Source organism: Coregonus clupeaformis, chromosome 21 (genome assembly GCF_020615455.1).
Source record: "Coregonus clupeaformis isolate EN_2021a chromosome 21, ASM2061545v1, whole genome shotgun sequence".
Classification (NCBI taxonomy): Eukaryota; Metazoa; Chordata; class Actinopteri; order Salmoniformes; family Salmonidae; genus Coregonus; species Coregonus clupeaformis.
Window position 1 is genome coordinate 763592 of NC_059212.1, and position 19558 is coordinate 783149.

Sequence of the window (19558 nt, forward strand, 5' to 3'; positions counted from 1 at the left end):
TGCTATCGGGTATGTTGCGACAGGCTATATTTACCTGTTTCAGGTGTTTCTTGAGTTCTGTGGATTCTGGCTCGGGAAGAGGGGGTAGGTGCTCTGCATTGGTGGGTGCTTTGACCTGTGGAGCAACAAAGCATGCTTAAATTGTAAAATTGTAGCAAAACAACCATGTACACTTCACACTCACTAGAGCACACAAATACCCCTTCAAATGATGAAAGCATACATCAGTCACCATTACCTACTAAATAGTCGATTATTTTTATTTGTTTGTCATTTAGCAGACGCTCTTATCCAGAGCGACTTACAGTTAAGTGAGTGCATACATTTTTCATACTGGCCCCCCGTGAGAATCGAACCCACAACCCTGCCGTTGCAAGCGCCATGCTCTACCAACTGAGCTACAGGAGGCTAGATGAGAGGGAAGGAGTTTTCCCCTAGAAAGACAGACTGGGATGTGGGTGGGTGTTTTAGCACTGAAAACACTGACGCTCTCTCTGTCTCATAGAGTGGGAGGACTTTTATGTTGAAGTAAGTTTCTGCACAAGTCTGAAATGAGGATGACAAGAGCTAGGTTTCTTCCTCCTGCATAAAGTCGATATCTAGCCTAACACAATATCTGTCACAATGAGAGAACTGAACCCCAAAAGGGATTTAGCAGTGAAAACAAAGACATCTCAAGCAAGTGTCTAGACTATGTCTCCCAATCAGAGAGAATGCTGTATGGAACTCAAATGGAGTAGGGAACAGCATTGATCAGCAGATGAATAGCATAGATCTGCAGAGGAATAGCATAGATCTGCGAAGGAATAGCATAGATATGCGAAGGAATAGCATAGATCAGCGAAAGAATAGCATAGATCTGCGAAGGAATAGCATAGATATGCGAAGGAATAGCATAGATCAGCGAAAGAATAGCATAGACCTGCGAAGGAATAGCATAGATCTGCAGAGACCGTGGCAGGGACGCTGAAGCGCACCTCCATTTTGGGGCACTTACCTTGTTACAGTCCAGGTCCACGAGCCACACGTCGTCAGGCATTTTGAAATCTGATTTGTAGAGGAAGAAGCTGGCAGGCACACCTATGATGTAAGGGGTGGGGGCGAGGAGAAGCTACAAAGGAGACAAAATCAAACCAGCACACAAGCAAGAAGAGCTCCAATAGGAGGAGCTGGAACTTCACCAGGCATGGATTCAACTCCCAGGTAAAACTCCCAACATAATACAGGGACTAATCTCTTCTTCTACAACTACAATCACAAATGCCCTGACAATGGACAATAACATTTGCTAAATTAATCAAATAAAAAATAGTGAAACTTTCAAAGGCAATCAATTAGGGTGCAGGAATTCCTTAATATATATATATATATATTTTTTTTTAAGTGTGTAGAAGTGCATCCCTTTAAAAGAAATCCATCCACAACCTCTGGTTCCAGCTTTTAAAAAGCCCTGTATTTGTTATCCTAATAGTACTACAACTACCAGTACTGCAGTCATTGGTTTGATTGGCATACCTGTTCAGCGGAGGCCATGCAGGTGGGCAGTAGGGGAATGACCGGGAACATGTACTCCAGGGGGTAGATCATGGCTACAAACGCCATGACACTCATGGTCAGGGCATTGTAGTCCCGCGACTGGAGGACTACCTGGAAGACACAAATCAAAACAAACTATTTGAAGTGCATTTAAACATCTCAATTGTAAATGGACAATAAATACATCAGAAGACTGTTAGGCATAGGTGATCACATGCCGTTTATTCCATACAAGATAGATTCAATTACATTCAATGACTTCACCATCCTAGAAAGTATCTTAAGATTTCTTCATTTTTCTCCCAAAGAGTTGTATTCGTTCACAATAAAAGATGTAGGATTGACTAGTTGTGTGGCTGTTGAAACAACCACACACACCCCAAAATATGGTGCTGTTTTCAGTGTACAACAGGGGCATGTTCCAAGCTTGAACAGCGAAACGAGGTCTTTCAAGGGTAACCTGACACATTGTCCTTACAGTAAAAGGGAAGGGGGTAGACTAGAGTGTAGTCACTGCAGGTTTTCAGACAGTGAAACAAGGGGACTGAATAAGGGAGCGTGATGATTAGAGTGGTGACTTTTAACCCAAGGAGGGCAACAGCAGTGACTGTATGAGTGGGTGGGTGGGTTAAGAACCGTGACTGGATGAGAGTTGGGTTCAAAAGAAGTTTACAGCACAGGATGTTAGCTTAGGAGTATAGAGTAGTATGCTATATATCCCTCAAACTCAACTCTGGACCTCGAAGCAAGTTCCACACTAATCAGGCACTGATTTAGACCTGGGACACCAGGTGGGTGCAATTAATTATCAGGTAGAACAGAAAAAACAGCAGGCTCCGGACCTGTAGGGAGTTGAATAACCCTGCTATATATATAAATCAGTGTATGGGTAGTGTGGGACTTGGTCTTCAATAATCCAGTGAGATTGTGAACAAAACTTTTGAGTTGGCCATTTGATTAAATATCAAGAGTTGGACATATAGTAGAGGTGAGAACGTTTAAACGATATTGGGTTCCTTAACGTTAAGAAAAACCCCTAACGGGAAACGTTTTTTATTGATTTTTTTCACAAAATGTTAATCAGTGCAACTGGCTCGCCTAATATTTCTCGTCGCTAATGATGCAAGTGTGTGTTCAGTCTTCAGTCTTGCGTGTACAATATCCTAGCCTATTCATTGATGATAGGCCCTGCTTTACTGAAGTTGCGCGACATTACAAGCCAAGAAAATGCAAAATACAGCATTCCATAGCTTTGATTGCCGATAGATAGGCCTAGTGCACGGTTCTGACTCTGTCTGCCTGGTAGCCGACCTGCCTATACTGTGTCTTTCCCCTCTCTTTCCATCCCTCGCTAGCTAGCTATGAAAGATGCGAGTGTTCTCGGAAATATGACAACTAATCAGTCTCCTTTGTTCCAACGATTCCTAGATGAAAATGTGTTCTTTCTACTAAATGTCTCAGTAAGTCACGGTATTTAACAAACTTTAAAGTAATTTTTTAGGAGAGAGTGGTTTGTGCGCAGGCAGTTTGCACACAGGCAGCTCGAGATTATTTGATTGACAGTTCTAGTCGCCTAGTGATGGACGTTAGTCCCGCTTCAAAAGCTGCATTACTTTACAGAGAAGTAAAATGCCTGTTCAGCGGCGCTTCGAAACTACCTTTTTCTATTGACATTTCTCTGTGTATATAAGATTTTTGCTGATTCATGATTTTGACTGGCTGAGAAAAGATGTCCGTCTTGTCCTGACACGTTCATTCTCAATAGGACAGTGGCGATCGAATTTCAATATTGAAACTATGTTACAAATGTCAAGAGACAGACAGCAACTTTTGTACAAACCCCTGTTGTTGCTAACCAAATGTTAGGCTAGAAGCAAGGGGAAATAATGTCTAGATGCCTTTTACAGTGGAGATCAAGCTAATGAATTGGCTGGCTGGGCTGATGGGACAGGATGAGCAGGGATTTCTCAGATGGAACAGAAAACTAGTTTCCCATTTTTGCATCATAGGCTTATCCCCTTACTAAACAGGTTTTTTAGTATGGCTTTGAACGTGTCTCAACCAATCACAATGCTTGTTTTGACCAACCCATTGTAGAAAAATGCTGGCGGCATGCTACAACACTGACATGCATTTCATTATCCTTGTCAGATAGGCTAGCCTACTGCGTCTGCTATACAGTATACAGTGGGGAGAACAAGTATTTGATACACTGCCGATTTTGCAGGTTTTCCTACTTACAAAGCATGTAGAGGTCTGTAATTTTTATCATAGGTACACTTCAACTGTGAGAGACGGAATCTAAAACAAAAATCCATAAAATCACATTGTATGATTTTTAAGTAATTCATTTGCATTTTATTGCATGACATAAGTAATTTTATGAATTGACGTGCAATAAAATGCAAATGAATTACTTAAAAATCATACAATGTGATTTTCTGGATTTTTGTTTTAGATTCCGTCTCTCACAGTTGAAGTGTACCTATGATAAAAATTACAGACCTCTACATGCTTTGTAAGTAGGAAAACCTGCAAAATCGGCAGTGTATCAAATACTTGTTCTCCCCACTGTAGCTGTTGAGGGCAGGGACACACACAACAGTACTCATTCCACTGACACACCTAGGAGGCAATGGGTTGATTTGTGACTGGGCAATCGCCTTATTCAAGGCAGAGGCTGTGTTCGAGAGCATCAAAACCTTTGATGTATCATGGGTTAATTGTGACTGACTGATCTACAAATAATATGACGTAGTTATTTATGATGCAAGGTGATTTGTAGATCAGTCAGTCTTGACTTGCCTTTAAAGTCGGCTGTAACGTCGAACACGCCCAGAGTTGTTTCACCGACTGCACCAACTGACTGATTTACAAATCACTTTGCATCCTAAATAACTACTTATTATGATTTGTAGATCAGTCTGCTCAGTCACAGATTTAAAGCTCTCAAACACGGCCATAAAGTAGATCCCAGGGTAAACTCTATTCAAAACGTCAGCCCTTTCCCCTCACCTTGTGCTCCAGCAGGATGCAGCTGAGCACCATGAGGCAGGCGTCCACACCCAGCAACTCCAGCGGCAGGTGCAGGGGGAAGTCCACCATGGAGAAGCGAGAGTTGTCGGGCAGGGCGAAGGTGAGTGCCGGCTGCATCTCGTGGGGCAGCACCTCCACATCTACGCGCCGTTGGCCCGCCACGGGCACCGGGGAGCGCAGGAGACGGTAGACCCAGGACTCGATCTCCCGCAGGTCAGCCAGCAGCTGGCTGCCCTTCTCCTCCACCAACAGGGCCCCCGTGAACACGCGCCACATGGTGTCCCTGATGGGAGAATGACAAGTCAGTCAACAAACAGACAGTTTAGATACACATGGAGAGGCCTCTGTGACATGCAGAGGGAAATGGTGTCGCTGACAGGAGACAGTCAACAAATCCTATTACAATCATATTTCTCAACAGGCGATAAAAGCAAGCATATCCTGCAAGAAAATCCACCCAAACAAACCGTACCGCAACTTCACCTGTTCACATAAATTATTTGAATATTAGGCGAGCGCTACATCATCAAAACCATATAACTACATTTACACAGACAAAGCACCCTTCCCTCTGCATTCTACTGTACGTTGTGATTGTGCAATGAGCAAACAAGATGTAAGCAAAGGAGGTCCCTTGAGCCGCCGACATGTCGACAGCCCTCCACTCTGAACGTACACACCCTTACACACACACACACACACACACACACACGGCGGCATTAAACCCTCTTTTCAGTTGCCTGCCGTCTGTTGGCGAGGGAGGGAGATTAATCATTAGCTCGTCAGAGCTCGCCCTGGGCCACCGCCCACTGCAGCTGCTCCCTGAAGGCAGTCAGAGACTTCAATCTGTCAGCCGAGTGCTGTGTGTGTGTCATAGACTTATAGGCAGCCCGCAACGCAGTAGGCCCTCAGTGTTATGTAAACCAGCACGGCCAGGGCTCTAAAGTGCGACCAATTTGGACGCATATACAACTAAATATTTGGCTGTACGACCTGAAGTTTTATTTTGGGAGCACCAGTGCGACTAAAATGAAATAAAAAATAAATAAATGTGTAACAGTATTTCACCGCAACACTCTTCTCTACACTGCTCAAACAAGACAGGCTGCCTCCCGCGTCTGCTTGCTTCCAGTTCCCGGACCACACACACCAAGCCCCGGCCCCTGTCAATCAAGCAGAGAGCGCACAGTTCCTCCACAGAGTTACCGTCTTTGGTTCCTCCACAGAGTTACCGTCTTTGGTTCCTCCACAGAGTTACTGTCTTTGGTTCCTCCACAGAGTTACTGTCTTTGGTTCCTCCACAGAGTTACTGTCTTTGGTTCCTCCACAGAGTTACGGTCTTTGGTTCCTCCACAGCCGTTTATTCTCTCAGCATGGTGTCAATTCATACCCTCAACATATTCTCCCAAAACAAGAATGATGCTGCTTTCCAGGTTGTTTCTAAATATAAATTCACATGTCTTCTCTATTATACTATTACTTTGTGTATCTTGCTCTCTGCAAAACGTAAGTTAGTCTAAGGAAGCTGGCATATGCCTAAAATAATGCTAATGCTGATCACTAAGTAGCTAGCTAAATGCCATTTCGCTAAATGCACAAGCTAGGGCAAAGCAAACGTTAGCTCTCATACAGGTTGTTACCAGTGGTGGTGTAGATCAGCATGTTGTTTGTGCAACGGCATGTTCTGAATCAGATAGCCTATTCTAAAATCTGTGTCTAAATGCAGCATCTATTCAAATGTGATTAGGGTCCCCTAGGAAACACTGACCAACACGTTGGTTCCCACCCTGTCAAAACTCCTAGCTTACTTTTTAATTTGTTGTCATGCCAAACACCAACCATAGAATTTGAATAGTAATTATATTTCTATGAATCCAACAGTTCACCCAAGTGTGTTGATCTATATCGTAGATATAGCTCCTGAGTGGCGCAGTGGTCTAAGGCACTGCATCGCAGTGCTAACTGTGCCACTAGAGATCCTGGTTCGAATCCAGGCTCTGTCGCAGCCGGCCGCGACCGGGAGACTCGTGGGCGGCGCACAATTGGCCCAGCGTCGTCCAGGGTAGGGGAGGGAATGGCCGGCAGGGATGTAGCTCAGTTGATAGAGCATGGCGTTTGCAACGCCAGGGTTGTGGGTTCGATTCCCATGGGGGGCCAGTAAAAAAAAAAAAAATGTATTCACTAACTGTAAGTCGCTCTGGATAAGAGCGTCTGCTAAATGACTAAACTGTAAAATATCGCAAGTCAAATTGCAAGATTTGGTTGAAAATACCAATTAGATTTTTTTTCCATATGGTGCAGCCCTACCTTACCAATATATGCAACTATTTGGTGGCACAGAAAGAAAGGAAAAGTGATATATTTTTCAGGAGCTGTGCTTCAAATGCAAGTAGGATTCATATAGGCCCAATGCAGGCTATATCTCAATCAATTAACAAATCCATTTTTCTGGTGCTCCTAAATTTTATGTGGTGCTCATAACTTTAAAAAGTTAGGAGCACAAGTGCTACCAACGAACATGTTTTATTTAGAGCCCTGAGCACGACCCTTGGGTCTCTGTCTCTCGGTCTTCGTCACCGCGCCACACACAGACCAGGGAAAATGTCAGGACAGTGAGTGAGGTCTTCATTAACCCGAGGCAGAAGCATCTTACAGCTCTATCTGAGCTTCATTTCCCTCTGCTTCTGATAGGGTGTTGTTGTTTACCGACATCTGCTACTACTACACACAGGGATTGGCTATGCTGTGCTTTTCATGGAGCTGAGGGACAATTGTTATGATTGTCTCGGCAGACAATTTATGGATCCATTGTGGTGTTGATCGTTATAGAGGGAAGGAGACAGGATTGTTTATTGAGGGACGAAAACTTCAATTGAAGCAAATCATTTACTTTAATAAGTTACAATTGCAGCCTTATTTTCAATATACAGTACCAGTCAAAAGTTTGGACACATCTACTCATTCCAGGGGTTATTTATTTTTACTATTTTATACATTGTAGAATAATAGTGAAGACATCAAAACTATGAAATAACACATATGGAATCAAGTAGTAACCAAAAAAAGTGTTAAACAAGTCAAAATATATTTTATATTTGAGATTCTTCAAATAGCCACCCTTTGCCTTGATGACAGCTTTGCACACTCTTGGCATTCTCTCAACCAGCTTCATGAGGTAGTCACCTGGAATGCATTTCAATTAACAGGTGTGCCTTCTTAAAAGTTAATTTGTGGAATTTCTTTCCTTCTTAATGCGTTTGAGCCAATCAGTTGTGTTGTGACAAGGTAGGGGTGGTATACAGAAGATAGCCCTATTTGGTAAAAGACCAAGTCCATATTATGGCAAGAACAGCTCAAATAAGCAAAGAGAAACGACAGTCCATCATTACTTTAAGACATGAAGGTCAGTCAATATGGAACATTTCAAGAACTTTTCAAGTTTCTTCAAGTGCAGTCGCAAAAACCATCAAGCACTATGATGAAACTGGCTCTCATGAGGACCGCCACAGGAATGGAAGACCCAGAGTTACCTCTGCTGCAGAGGATAAGTTCATTAGAGTTACCAGCCTCAGAAATTGCAGACCAAATAAATGCTTCAGAGTTCAAGTAACAGACACATCTCAACATCAACCACTACTAAAGGACACCAATAAGAAGAAGAGACCTGCTCGGGCCAAGAAACACGAGCAATGGACATTAGACCGGTGGAAATGTGTTTTTCAACAGGACAATGACCCAACACAGCTCCAGGCTGTGTAAGGGCTATTTGACCAAGAAGGAGAGTGATGGAGTGCTGTATCAGATGACCTGGCCTCCACAATCCCCCGACCTCAACCCAATTGAGATGGTTTGGGATGAGTCGGACCGCAGAGTGAAGGAAAAGCAGCCAATAAGTGCTCAGCATATGTGGGAACTCCTTCATGACTTTTGGAAAAGTGTGCAAAGCTGTCATCAAGGCAAAGGGTGGCTATTTGAAGAATCTCAAATATAAAATGTATTTTGATTTGTTTAACACTTTTTTGTTTACTACATTCCATATGTGTTATTTAATAGTTTTGATGTCTTCACAATTATTCTACAATGTAAAAAATAGTAAAAATAAAGAAAAACCCTTGAATGACAGGTAGTGTATCTCTAAGAAAACATAATAGAACTTGTGTTAAAATAATATAAACATTTTGCTTATTGCATGTAAAACTAAATGCTTTTGTATGGGAATGTCTCAATATCCTGAGTACGTAAAGGTGCATGCACACAATGTTCTCGGAACTTCATCAATTTCCTTGCATGAACACCAGCTGACAGCAGCATGATCGGCCATGTGCCGGTGTGTAGACACGACAACCACGCATTTGTTAGGAGACTCCACAATAGGGGACATTTACATTTACATTTTAGTCATTTAGCAGACGCTCTTATCCAGAGCAACTTACAGGAGCAATTAGGGTTAAGTGCCTTGCTCAAGGGCACAGACAGATTTTTCACCTAGTCGGCTCGGGGATTAGAACCAGTGACCTTTCGGTTACTGGCACAACGCTCTTAACCACTAAGCTACCTGCCGCCCCAAGGCAAGGCCATGCTGACTCACTGATGACACTACACTACCCACAAGGTTCTCATTGTCCAGTGTCCATTTCACCTCCAAGAATTGAAGGTCAAATTCTCTGGCATTTCAGACTAGTGTTGTTTAAAAATTTAATGAGTGGGGCAATTCCATCTAGTCCATTAAATATCACGAGTGGGGTTAAAAGGCCATAAGAAATTGGTACATTGCCCATTACTGTATATTCAATACGTTTTTATTCCCAATTCCTGGATTTCAAAATGAGTATTCAGATAACCTTTATTTGAAAAAACAAGTAGTTGAATATTGGAATGTATTTGAAAAAACTCAAATACATTCCCATGCATAATACTTTTTTTAATGAATATTTTCAAATACAATTTGGTAGACTATTTGTTTTTGTTTTTACAAATAATCATTCAAATACTCAAATAAAAATACTTGTTTTGGGATGTGTATATTACAACCATATCAGACTGAATCTGTTCTGGACGTTGATATGGATTTTAAATGTATCATACTGTGACCAGATCCCGAATATCAGCTCTGGATTTATCAACATAGGAATTTAGAACATTTTGCAAAATGATCTTCCAAGATAAGTGCTTACGACTAATACTAACCTCATTGTATTTCACTACCTCATATTTTCTTGCTTTCAGATAGAGCTGGTCAATCACTTGTGGTTGCAACTGAGCTGGGTGGTTTCAAATAAAAACAGCCTAAATAAATGACCATTGACCACATACCTTTGAATCACATTTTTGGTAGGGATAGGCCTGCGGTTGGAAGTGTTCTGGCCTGGGTAGTTTTAGTATAGTTTTAGCAACGTTGTGATTTTACTCAACTGAATATCCTGAAAGAAATTATGGAAACCAGGGGGCTCCATCGTTTGATAAGCCTGGCACTTTGCATACCTCTGAGTTCCGCGGGGCAGGCCGGCGCGCTGGGTCAACCTGTGGCTGCAGCAGTCCACCATTCTCTTGAGGATGTACAGGCACTCCCTAAAGGTGGAGAAGAAGGGGTAGTGGCTGATCATGCACAGCGAGGTCAGCGTGCTGTCGCGGTTCCGATTGACCATCTTGGCAGTGCTGCGTTTGTGCCGAGGGGACCTGCCAGCATTTGGCTCGCCACCGGGCGGTCCCGGCTCCATGCCTGGCGCAGATGTGGCTGTTGTGTCGGCACTGGCAGGTGTCGGCAACGTGGAGGCAGTGTGGCAGCCACCGCTGCCATCGGAACTCTCGCTGGTCGCTTCCGCTGTCTGCGCCGCCGTTTCACCGCTACCCACCTTGTCGCGGCGGTGCCCCCCTCGCTGGAAGGAGCGGTAGAAGTTGACGCAGATACCGTAGCGCGTGATGCCAGAGTCTTTGTCAGTGAGTGCGAAGACGAAGGAGGCGTCGTCTCGCAGGCTGACCCGGCGCTGCCGGATGCTCTGGCATCCCTCAGGCTGACAGAAGAAGACCACGTCCGGGGACAGAGGGAAGTCCGGGTGGTCCTCCAGCGGGTAGCGGCGGAGGAGCTGGGGGGTCTGGGACCCGCTGTCAGTGCTGGGCTGCCTTGAAGGTAGGATGGAGAGAGAATGGGCATCAGAAACAATATAGTTTTTTTTTTAAAGCACAAAAACAAAGGCCTAACGATATAATGTGAGGTAGTAGGACTGAGTTTGGGATTGGACTGTTATCTCCCAACCAACCCTATGAAGTCCTCACCTGGCTCCGACCACCACCAGGTAGTCCAGTAGACGGGGGCACATTTTCTTTTTCTCCATCTTTGATTGATGATGTCTTTAGGTCATGGCAACACAGACATATATCACCTCTCTGGTCAGTCAGCAGCTGTTCAATCACGAAGAGGCAGGGCTAGGTGTGGGAGGAGCATGCAGGACCTTAGTGGTCATTGTGGACATCTGAGAAAAGAATGGGGAAACCTGTAAAACAAGAAAATGTAGCATGTTATGTCTACAGAGGTTTTCAGATTTATTCCTTTACTAAAGTCTTGTTCACACTGGCAGTTTGAAGTGACTCAAATCAGTCTGTACTGCCAAAAAGCACATGGAATGGGATATTTCAAGCCACATACAAATCTGATTCCTGGCCATGCGATTTATTTGCCCTCAAGTGGTTTTTAGACTTATTTGGCATATTTTGTTGCTTTCTAGCTACTCTGTTGACAGTTTGACAAGAACATGTGGTAGCTAACTAGCTTGTTAATTGTTTACAAACAAAGTAGTGAATGTGCTAAGAAGCTGAACAGCTACCTAGCTAGCTAGTTGACTGCTGTGGTTAGCCAAAAAGGACTCGTTTTGAAAGTTAGCTTAGTTTGCTACATAACGTCTGAGTGGTAGGAAGCACGAGCACCACCACCAATCAACCTACACCACTGCGCACACACCCGTCATTACTATGACAACTAGCATAGCCATGTCAGCAAATGCCTGCGGTCTGAATACACACACAAATGCGATTTGGTCACTTGTAACTTACTGTTTGAACAGTCAGTATTCCAAAACGGATTTGAAAAACAAAACTGATTTGAGCATTAAGGCCTGCAGGGTGAACAAGGCTTAAGTAGCTAGGCTAATTGTACATTTCTATTGCCTAAAAATGTCAGTAGATTGAAAATGCAGCTAACCACACAAGGCTTATTTGTTTAACAATTTTTTGTAACTCAAGCTTGTCTAGCTAATACTGCTATGACAATTTGAACAAGTTAGTTAAAAATTCCTAATATGGGGTAGCGTGCGCCGTGCACATGCACAGTTTCACGGACTCCACAGAAAGGAGAGTTCCCACCCCACCTCAGACAGTGCGGACAATTTCCATTGGTAATATGTCCACTCCGGGCACATATCTTAAGAATCTATGATCAGTTGTCTCTTTTTTGTGACCAACTTTTTAGTTAGTTAGCCTTTATGCATCATTATGATTACACCTTTAGTTGTGTTTGGGGCTGATGAAAAAGCAGCCAGTTTGTACAAATGGTTCTCTATTCATTGTGAGTCCTTTTGAACCAGGTGTGTTTCTTGGAGCATTGCTATATCAACACGGTTTCTTGCTAGGATATCAAGACAGCTGGAACATTTAATAGGACGGTTTAAGCCTTTCAAATTCCAAGAGAGAATAGCTAGCATTGCCATTAGTTAAAAAAAATGAATGTATTATTAATGATGTAATTGTTATCTTTAGTGGTAATAACCCCCCCAACTGCACTTTCAATGGTGAATGAATGACGTTTAGCGCTTATAGACAGCTAGCTAATACAGAAAGAAAGAAATCACATTATGTTGTGTGAAAACATACGTAGCCAAGGCTATATACGACATTAGTGACTGTCGATGCAAGCTAATGATAGTGCTACCTAGTGCTTGATAACTACGTCGCACATGGAAGTATGATTACAAGGCAAGCGCACAAACACCAACAGTGGCATTTCTGTGTTGAATCTCCACCTCCACAACTACTGCAAAATGTGACAATAAGCTCTCCTACAGGAAATGTCTATACTGAGCCTCCTTTCTGTTGGAGGCACTTGTAGGGCTTAGGGAAACTTTTCAATAGCAGCTCTCTGATGAAGTAAGCAGCTTAGGGGGTAAAGGGTCCCTGTGTGAGAGGTCTTCAGGAATGTAAGCTCCCTCAGAGCTTGCACTATGGCCCAGCCATCCCGCTAATTCTAACAGGTACTGGCAGCAGGCTCAACAAACAGGAGTAACCATCCCCCACTGCTGAACCACTTAGAGTCCAGTGGATAAAAACCAAATACACCCAATATTGTGTATTTTATGATAAAATTATGAGATGTATGGGACACAATACTAAGGCTACCATTACTTATTATGCAAGCACTGTTTTGGAACATGTTATATATATATATATATTATATATCATTCTAATCCACAGATAAAGTATCACAAAATATTTTGAAATCATTAGGAGCATGCTGAAATGTGATCCTGTCAATCGAGGGATAAAAAAAATATGCATTTTGGGCACATTTCTGGTCATGTTTTCAAAGGCATCTTAAAAAAAACATACATAATCCATTTGATTGTATTTTCCACACTACCTGGAACATTTTAAGCCATCATTAGGCTTACTATACCCCTTACTAATGAAGTTATGGCCAATTCAAATTACAGATCAGTAGGGTTGGGCGGTTTCCAGATTTCCATACTGTCATTCAGTTTCTGTACCATTTAGGGGTATACAGTATTACCGAATGTGCACACAAGGGGTGCTATTTAAACAGGGTTCTTGATCCAGGAGGGGATTGAATGTGTCTGCTGTAACCAAGAAGCTTGATCATGACATCTAGCAAGTTAGCAAACCAAATGCATAGCTGTAGCCCTGAGCTGGATATAATTTGACACATCTTAGACTTCTTACAGTTATAAGCAGTGGTGTAGCACACACCCCTGCGAGGTATTGAAAATCATACCGTGTGTATTTCAAAATTTACCGTTTATACCGTATACCGGGGTATCACCCAAGCCTACAGAACAGTCATTTAAGAGGCACATTTCCACCACATTTCTGCATAAAGTTTCATGGACACATATACACTGAGTGTCTTTCCATGACAGACTAACCAGGTGAATCCAGGTGAAAGCTATGATCCCTTATTGATGTCACCTGTTAAATCCACTTCAATCAGTGTAGATGAAGGGGAGGAGACAGGTTAAAGAAGGATTTTTAAGCCTTGAGACAATCGCGACATGGATTGTGTATTTGTGCCATTCAGAGGGTGAATGGGCAAAACAAAAGATTTAAGTGCCTTTGAACAGGGTATGGTAGTAGGTGCCAAGCACACCGGTTTGTGTCAAGAACTGCAACGCTGCTGGGTTTCACACACTGTGTATCAAGAATGGCCCACCACCCAAAGGACATCCAGCCAACTTGACAACTGTGGGAAGCATTGAGTCAACATGGGCCAGCATCAATGTGGAATGCGTCACTGTGGAATGCGTTCGACACCTTGTAGGACATTGTAGGTGCTCTATTCAACATGCAGTTCCAGATACAGCCCTTCCATTAGTTGAAGGCAGCCAATCCAATAATTCATGAAAAAGTATTCACTTTCTGAGATCTGTAACTATTTGTCCAAACCATGTAAAAAAAAAAGTATATATATATATATAATTATTATTATTTCCGGGATGGAAAAGTGCTTTCAGTGTAAACTTAAATGACTAAAACCAGATAGATATGTACAATAATGTACCTATATATTTTCAAATAATATAATCTTTGAGAACAAACAATGGTGACTGTTAGAGGCAAACTAACCAATAAAAAGGCAAGATTCTGTGGCTGTGTAATATCTTTGTATGACAGACCTGCACTGCTGTGTGTGTATGTCCTGAAGTTGCCCCAAAGGTACACCACTGGTGGATAATCACCTCAGGAGTGCACAGCCAGTGCATCTGGCAAGACCCTTCAGAAGTGGATGAGGCATCAGCATTAGCCACTCAGTCGAAAAACATCAACTGGGCGGGCGCAATCAAGCCTGCAGGGATTAGCCTTGCTCTAGAAACAAAGCAAGAGCGCCAATAGTCTATACTACCCTCAAAGTAAATTTCAGTTTCAAAACTATAATTCCTACAAACACCTGCCTAGTACATTTAGAAAGGGAAGAACTTTTGAGATTCTGATAAATGTGTCAGAAACAACATGATTACTACAGAGCCCGAAACTAAGATGTACAGTTTTTTTTGTTTGTGTTTTAAGAGATAAGAGATTTGGAAGTCTAGGTTTTAAATAAAATATGTCACCAATTATTGTTCCAAAAGGATTTTTAAAAAATGATTTTGTTGTTGTTGATCTTTTAGCTAATGGTGGCGGTCTAAACATGCGCAAATTCACATAGCAACACAGCCATTTTTTATATACAGTGCCTTCAGAAAGTATTCACACCCCTTGACTTTTTCCACATTTTGTTGTGTTTAGCCTGAATTTAACACTGATTAAATTGAGATTTGATGTCACTGGCCTACACACAATACCCTATAACGTCAAAGTGGAATTGTTTTTAGACATTTTTACAAATTCATAAAAAATACAAAATCTGAAATGTCTTGAGTCAATAAGTTGAGGAGTAAAAATGTGCTTGACAAGTCACAGACTCACTGTGAGTGCAATAATAGCTTTTAACATTATTTTTGAATGACTACCTCATCTCTGTACCCCACACATTAACTCAGCAAAGTTATTTGGATTTTTACTAATTATCTTTGAAAGACAGGGTCCTGAAAAAGGGAAGTTTCTTTTTTTGCTGACTTTACAATTATCTGTAAGGTCCCTCAGTTGAGCAGTGAATTTCAAGCACAGATTCAACCACAAAGACCAGGGAGGTTTTCCAATGCCTCGCAAAGAAGGGCACCTATTGCTAGATGGGTAAAACATTTTAAAAGCAGACACTGAACATCCCTTTGAGCATTTTGAAGATATTAATTACACTGTGGATGGTGTATCAATACACCCAGTCACTACAAACATACAGGCATCCTTCCTAACTCAGTTACCGGAGAGGAAGGAAACCGCTCAGGGATTTCACCATGTTGACTTTAAAACAGTTACATAGTTTAATGGCTGTGATAGGATCATACTGCGGATGGATCAACAACATTGAAGTTACTCCACAATACTAACCTAAATAACAGAGGGAAAAGAAGGAAGCCTGTACATAATACAAATATTCCAAAACATGCATCCTATTTGCAATAAGGGACTAAAGTAAAACTGCAAAAAATGTGACAAAGAAATTAACTTTATTTCCTCAATACAAAGTGTTATATTTGGGGCAAATCCAACAACACATCACTGAGTACCAGTCTTCATATTTTCAAGCATGGTGGTGGCTGCATCACGTTATGAGTATGCTTGTCATCGACAAGGACTAGGATATTTTTTAGGATAAAAAGAAACAGAACAGGGCTAAGCACAAGCAAAATCCTAGGGGAAAACCTGGTTCAGTCTGCTTTCCAACAGACACTGGGAGACAAATTCACCTTTCAGCAGGACAATAACCTAAAACACAAGGCCAAATATACACCCTGGTTGCTTACCAAGACGACATTGAATGTTCCTGAGTGGCCTAGTTACAGTTTTGACTTAAATTGGCTTGAAAATCTATGGCAAGACTTGAAAAAGGTTGTCTAGCAATGATCAACAACCAACTTGACAGAGCTTGAAGAATTACAAAAATAATACATGTGCAAATATTGTGCAATCCAGGTGTCCTTGAGTGGACCAGAAAGAATCACAGATGTAATCGCTGCCAAAGGTGATTCTAACATGTATTGACTCAGGAGTGTGAATTCTTATGTAAATAAGATATCTGTATTTCATTTTCAATATACATTTGCAAAAAAAATTTCACTTTCTCATTGTGGGGTATTGTGTGTAGATGGGTGAGACAAATCCATTTAATAAATTCTGAATTCAGGCTGTAACTCAACAAAATGTGGAATAAGTCAAGGGGTATGAATACTTTCTGTACATATGAGGAGAAAGCTGAAGTCTACCTATCCATTGATGTAAATATAGTGGGAAAACAATTACGCAAGTATTTCAAAGATTACAGTTTATATAAGGAATATCGGTCAATTGAAATAAATTAATTAAGCCCTAATCTATGGACTTCACATGACTGGGAATGACTGGGAATAAAGATATGCATCTGTTGGTCACAGATACTGTACCGTGGAATGTTGTCCCACTCCTCTTCAATGGCTGTGCGAAGTTGCTGAACACTTCTTTCAGAACGACTGGCTAAAAAGTATACAAAAGTACCAGAGAATCTCTTTAACTAATAATGTTGTTGACTCATCCTATACTTGAATGTGGGCAAAGCATAAATTGTAGATAAAAACGATTTTTTTTTAAACGCCACACAAACTTGCATCTCAAACAGACAGTTTCAAACATTCTTGCCATTTCCTCATAGAGGATGATGTCATCCTCCTTGAAATTGCTTTTTCCAATTATTGATAACCATGCACCTGTTACGAATCTATTATAGATTCTTCAAAGTAGCCACCCTTTGCCTTGATGACAGCTTTGCACACTCTTGGCAACCAGCTTCATGAGGTAGTCACCTGGAATGCATTTCAATTAACAGGTGTTTCTTGTTAAAAGTTATACTGTGGAAATGTGTGTATATTAGGGGTGTAACGATCCATCTACTACATCGATGTATCGATTTATATTCATATGATCCAACTACATCGATCTGTGCTCGGCGAGTTGGCCTTTTGGACAACATATATCGATCTAACATCGTTTTAAAATGTAATAAATCGATTGTATCGATACTAGGAAATAACCCATTGGATTTAAGCACGTCAGACTTTATATGCAGTGGTGCACATAACTGGTACGCAGATACGCAAGCGCGACAAAAATCAGGAATGCGTAATGCCACCTGTGTTACTACGCGCCTTTGCGTACTTGACCGATCTTCTCATCTAACCTTACACATGACATGTTGCTTGTCAACTACTGTCAGGGATGTCCAAAAAGCAACAGACATTAAGCAGCTTCTTTGGCGTTTCGCCACCTACAAAGAAACGCCAACTGGAGCCAGAGCCGAAGAAAATACTTTTTTTCGGAAAAGTGGCTCCAAGATGTGCAGTGGCTTGAAGCTAACGATGAGCGCACTGAAATGTGGTGCAAGATTTGCCGCTCAAATCCACATCTAGCAGACAAAACAGGTGCATTTTATAAAGGCTCAACGAATTTCAACCATCCTTTATTTGACAAACATGAAAAGAGCAAGGAGCACACGAATGTGGCGCAAGCCATTGCTAAAAGCTAGCCGAGAATAAATGTCCAGTCGCCCACTTGCCAGATGGCGAGACAAGCTGAATGAAGAACAGCGGCAAGCTCTGTTTAATATTTTTCTCTTTCCATAAAGCTAAACATCAGATCCATCAAAAAGCAGCCCCCAAAATTCAGCAGACTGCAACTTGGCTCGTAACTCCCCGCTGATGATGTGAGTGATGCTAGAGCAAAAAAAACTGCTGCACTGAATAAAGCTATGTGAAGAAAATGGGATCTCCTTTGTGGAACTGGGTAAGTTTCATAATACCAGATGGTCTGCATGGAGGCATGAAACACTGTTAAAAATATAAAGACTATTGCCAGTTATTAAAATGCAACTGGTTACCAGGTATTTATTTCAGTCACACTGGTTGAATTTTTGGCTAAAAGGTTACTGAATCGATTTCAAGTCACTGAATCGTTTCGGATCGTATCGTTCTAAATGAACCAATATCGTCCTTGAATCGTATCGACAACCACGAATCGTGATACAAATCGAATCGTTGTTAAAACGAATCGTTACACCCCTAGTGTATGTATATGTATATGTATATGTTTTATATATATATATATATATATGTAAAAAAAATAATATATATATATATATATATATATATATATATATATATATATATATATATATATATATATATATATATATATATATATATATATATATATATATATATACATACATACATACACACACACACACACACACACACACACACACACACACACACACACACACACACACACACACACACACACACACACACTGCCTTCCGAAAGTATTCAGACCCCTTGCCTTTTCCCACATTTTGTTATGTTACAGCCTTATTCAAAAATTGATAAAAAAATTAAATAAAAACTCAGCAATCTACACACAATACCCCATAATGACAAAGCGAAAACAAGTTTTTAGACATTTTTGCAAATGTAAATAAATATTGAAAAAATACCTTATTTACATAAGTATTCAGAACCTTTGCTATGAGACTCGAAATTGAGCTCAGGTGCATCCTGTTTCCATTGATCATCCTTGATATGTTTCTACAACTTGGAGTCCACCTGTGGTAAATTCAATTGATTGGACATGATTTGGAAAGGCACACCTGTCTATATAAGGTCCCACAGTTGACAGTGCATGTCAGAGCAAAAACCAAGCCATGAGGTCGAAGGAATTGTCCGCAGAGCTCCGAGACAGGATTGTGTCAAGGTACAGATCTGGGGAAGGGTACCAAAAATTTCTGCAGCATTGAAAGTCCCCAAGAACACAGTGGCTTCCATCATTCTTAAATGGAAGAAGTTTGGAACCACCTAGACTCTTCTTAGAGCTGGCCGCCCGGCCAAATTGAGCAATCGGGGGAGAAGGGCCTTGGTCTGGGAGGTGACAAAGAACCCAATGGTCACTCTGACAAAGCTCTAGAGTCTTCTGTGGAGATGGGAGAACCTTCCAGAAGGACAACCATCTCTGCAGCACTCCACCAATCAGGCCTTTATGGTAGCGTGGCCAGACGGAAGCCACTCCTCAGTAAAAGGCAACTGACAGCCCGCTTGGAGTTTGCCAAAAGGCACCTAAAGACTCTCAGACCATGAGAAACAA

The 19558-nt window shown here is 41.6% G+C and overlaps 1 protein-coding gene across 16 annotated transcripts in view; it reads right to left on the reverse strand.

Annotated features, from left to right (window-relative positions):
* LOC121534846 (MAP kinase-activating death domain protein-like) overlaps positions 1–19558 on the reverse strand; it is a 78675-nt gene that overhangs the window by 41766 nt on the left and 17351 nt on the right. For all 16 annotated transcript variants that reach the window (XM_045206143.1, XM_045206151.1, XM_045206149.1 and 13 more), the window contains exons 2-7: positions 10846–11063; positions 10054–10692; positions 4552–4855; positions 1516–1647; positions 998–1111; positions 35–115 (exon numbers count right to left, since the gene is read on the reverse strand). In XM_045206143.1, the coding sequence (XP_045062078.1) occupies positions 35–115; positions 998–1111; positions 1516–1647; positions 4552–4855; positions 10054–10692; positions 10846–10904 (1329 nt within the window). In that variant the 5' untranslated portion in view covers positions 10905–11063. The remainder of the gene's footprint in view (positions 1–34; positions 116–997; positions 1112–1515; positions 1648–4551; positions 4856–10053; positions 10693–10845; positions 11064–19558) is intronic.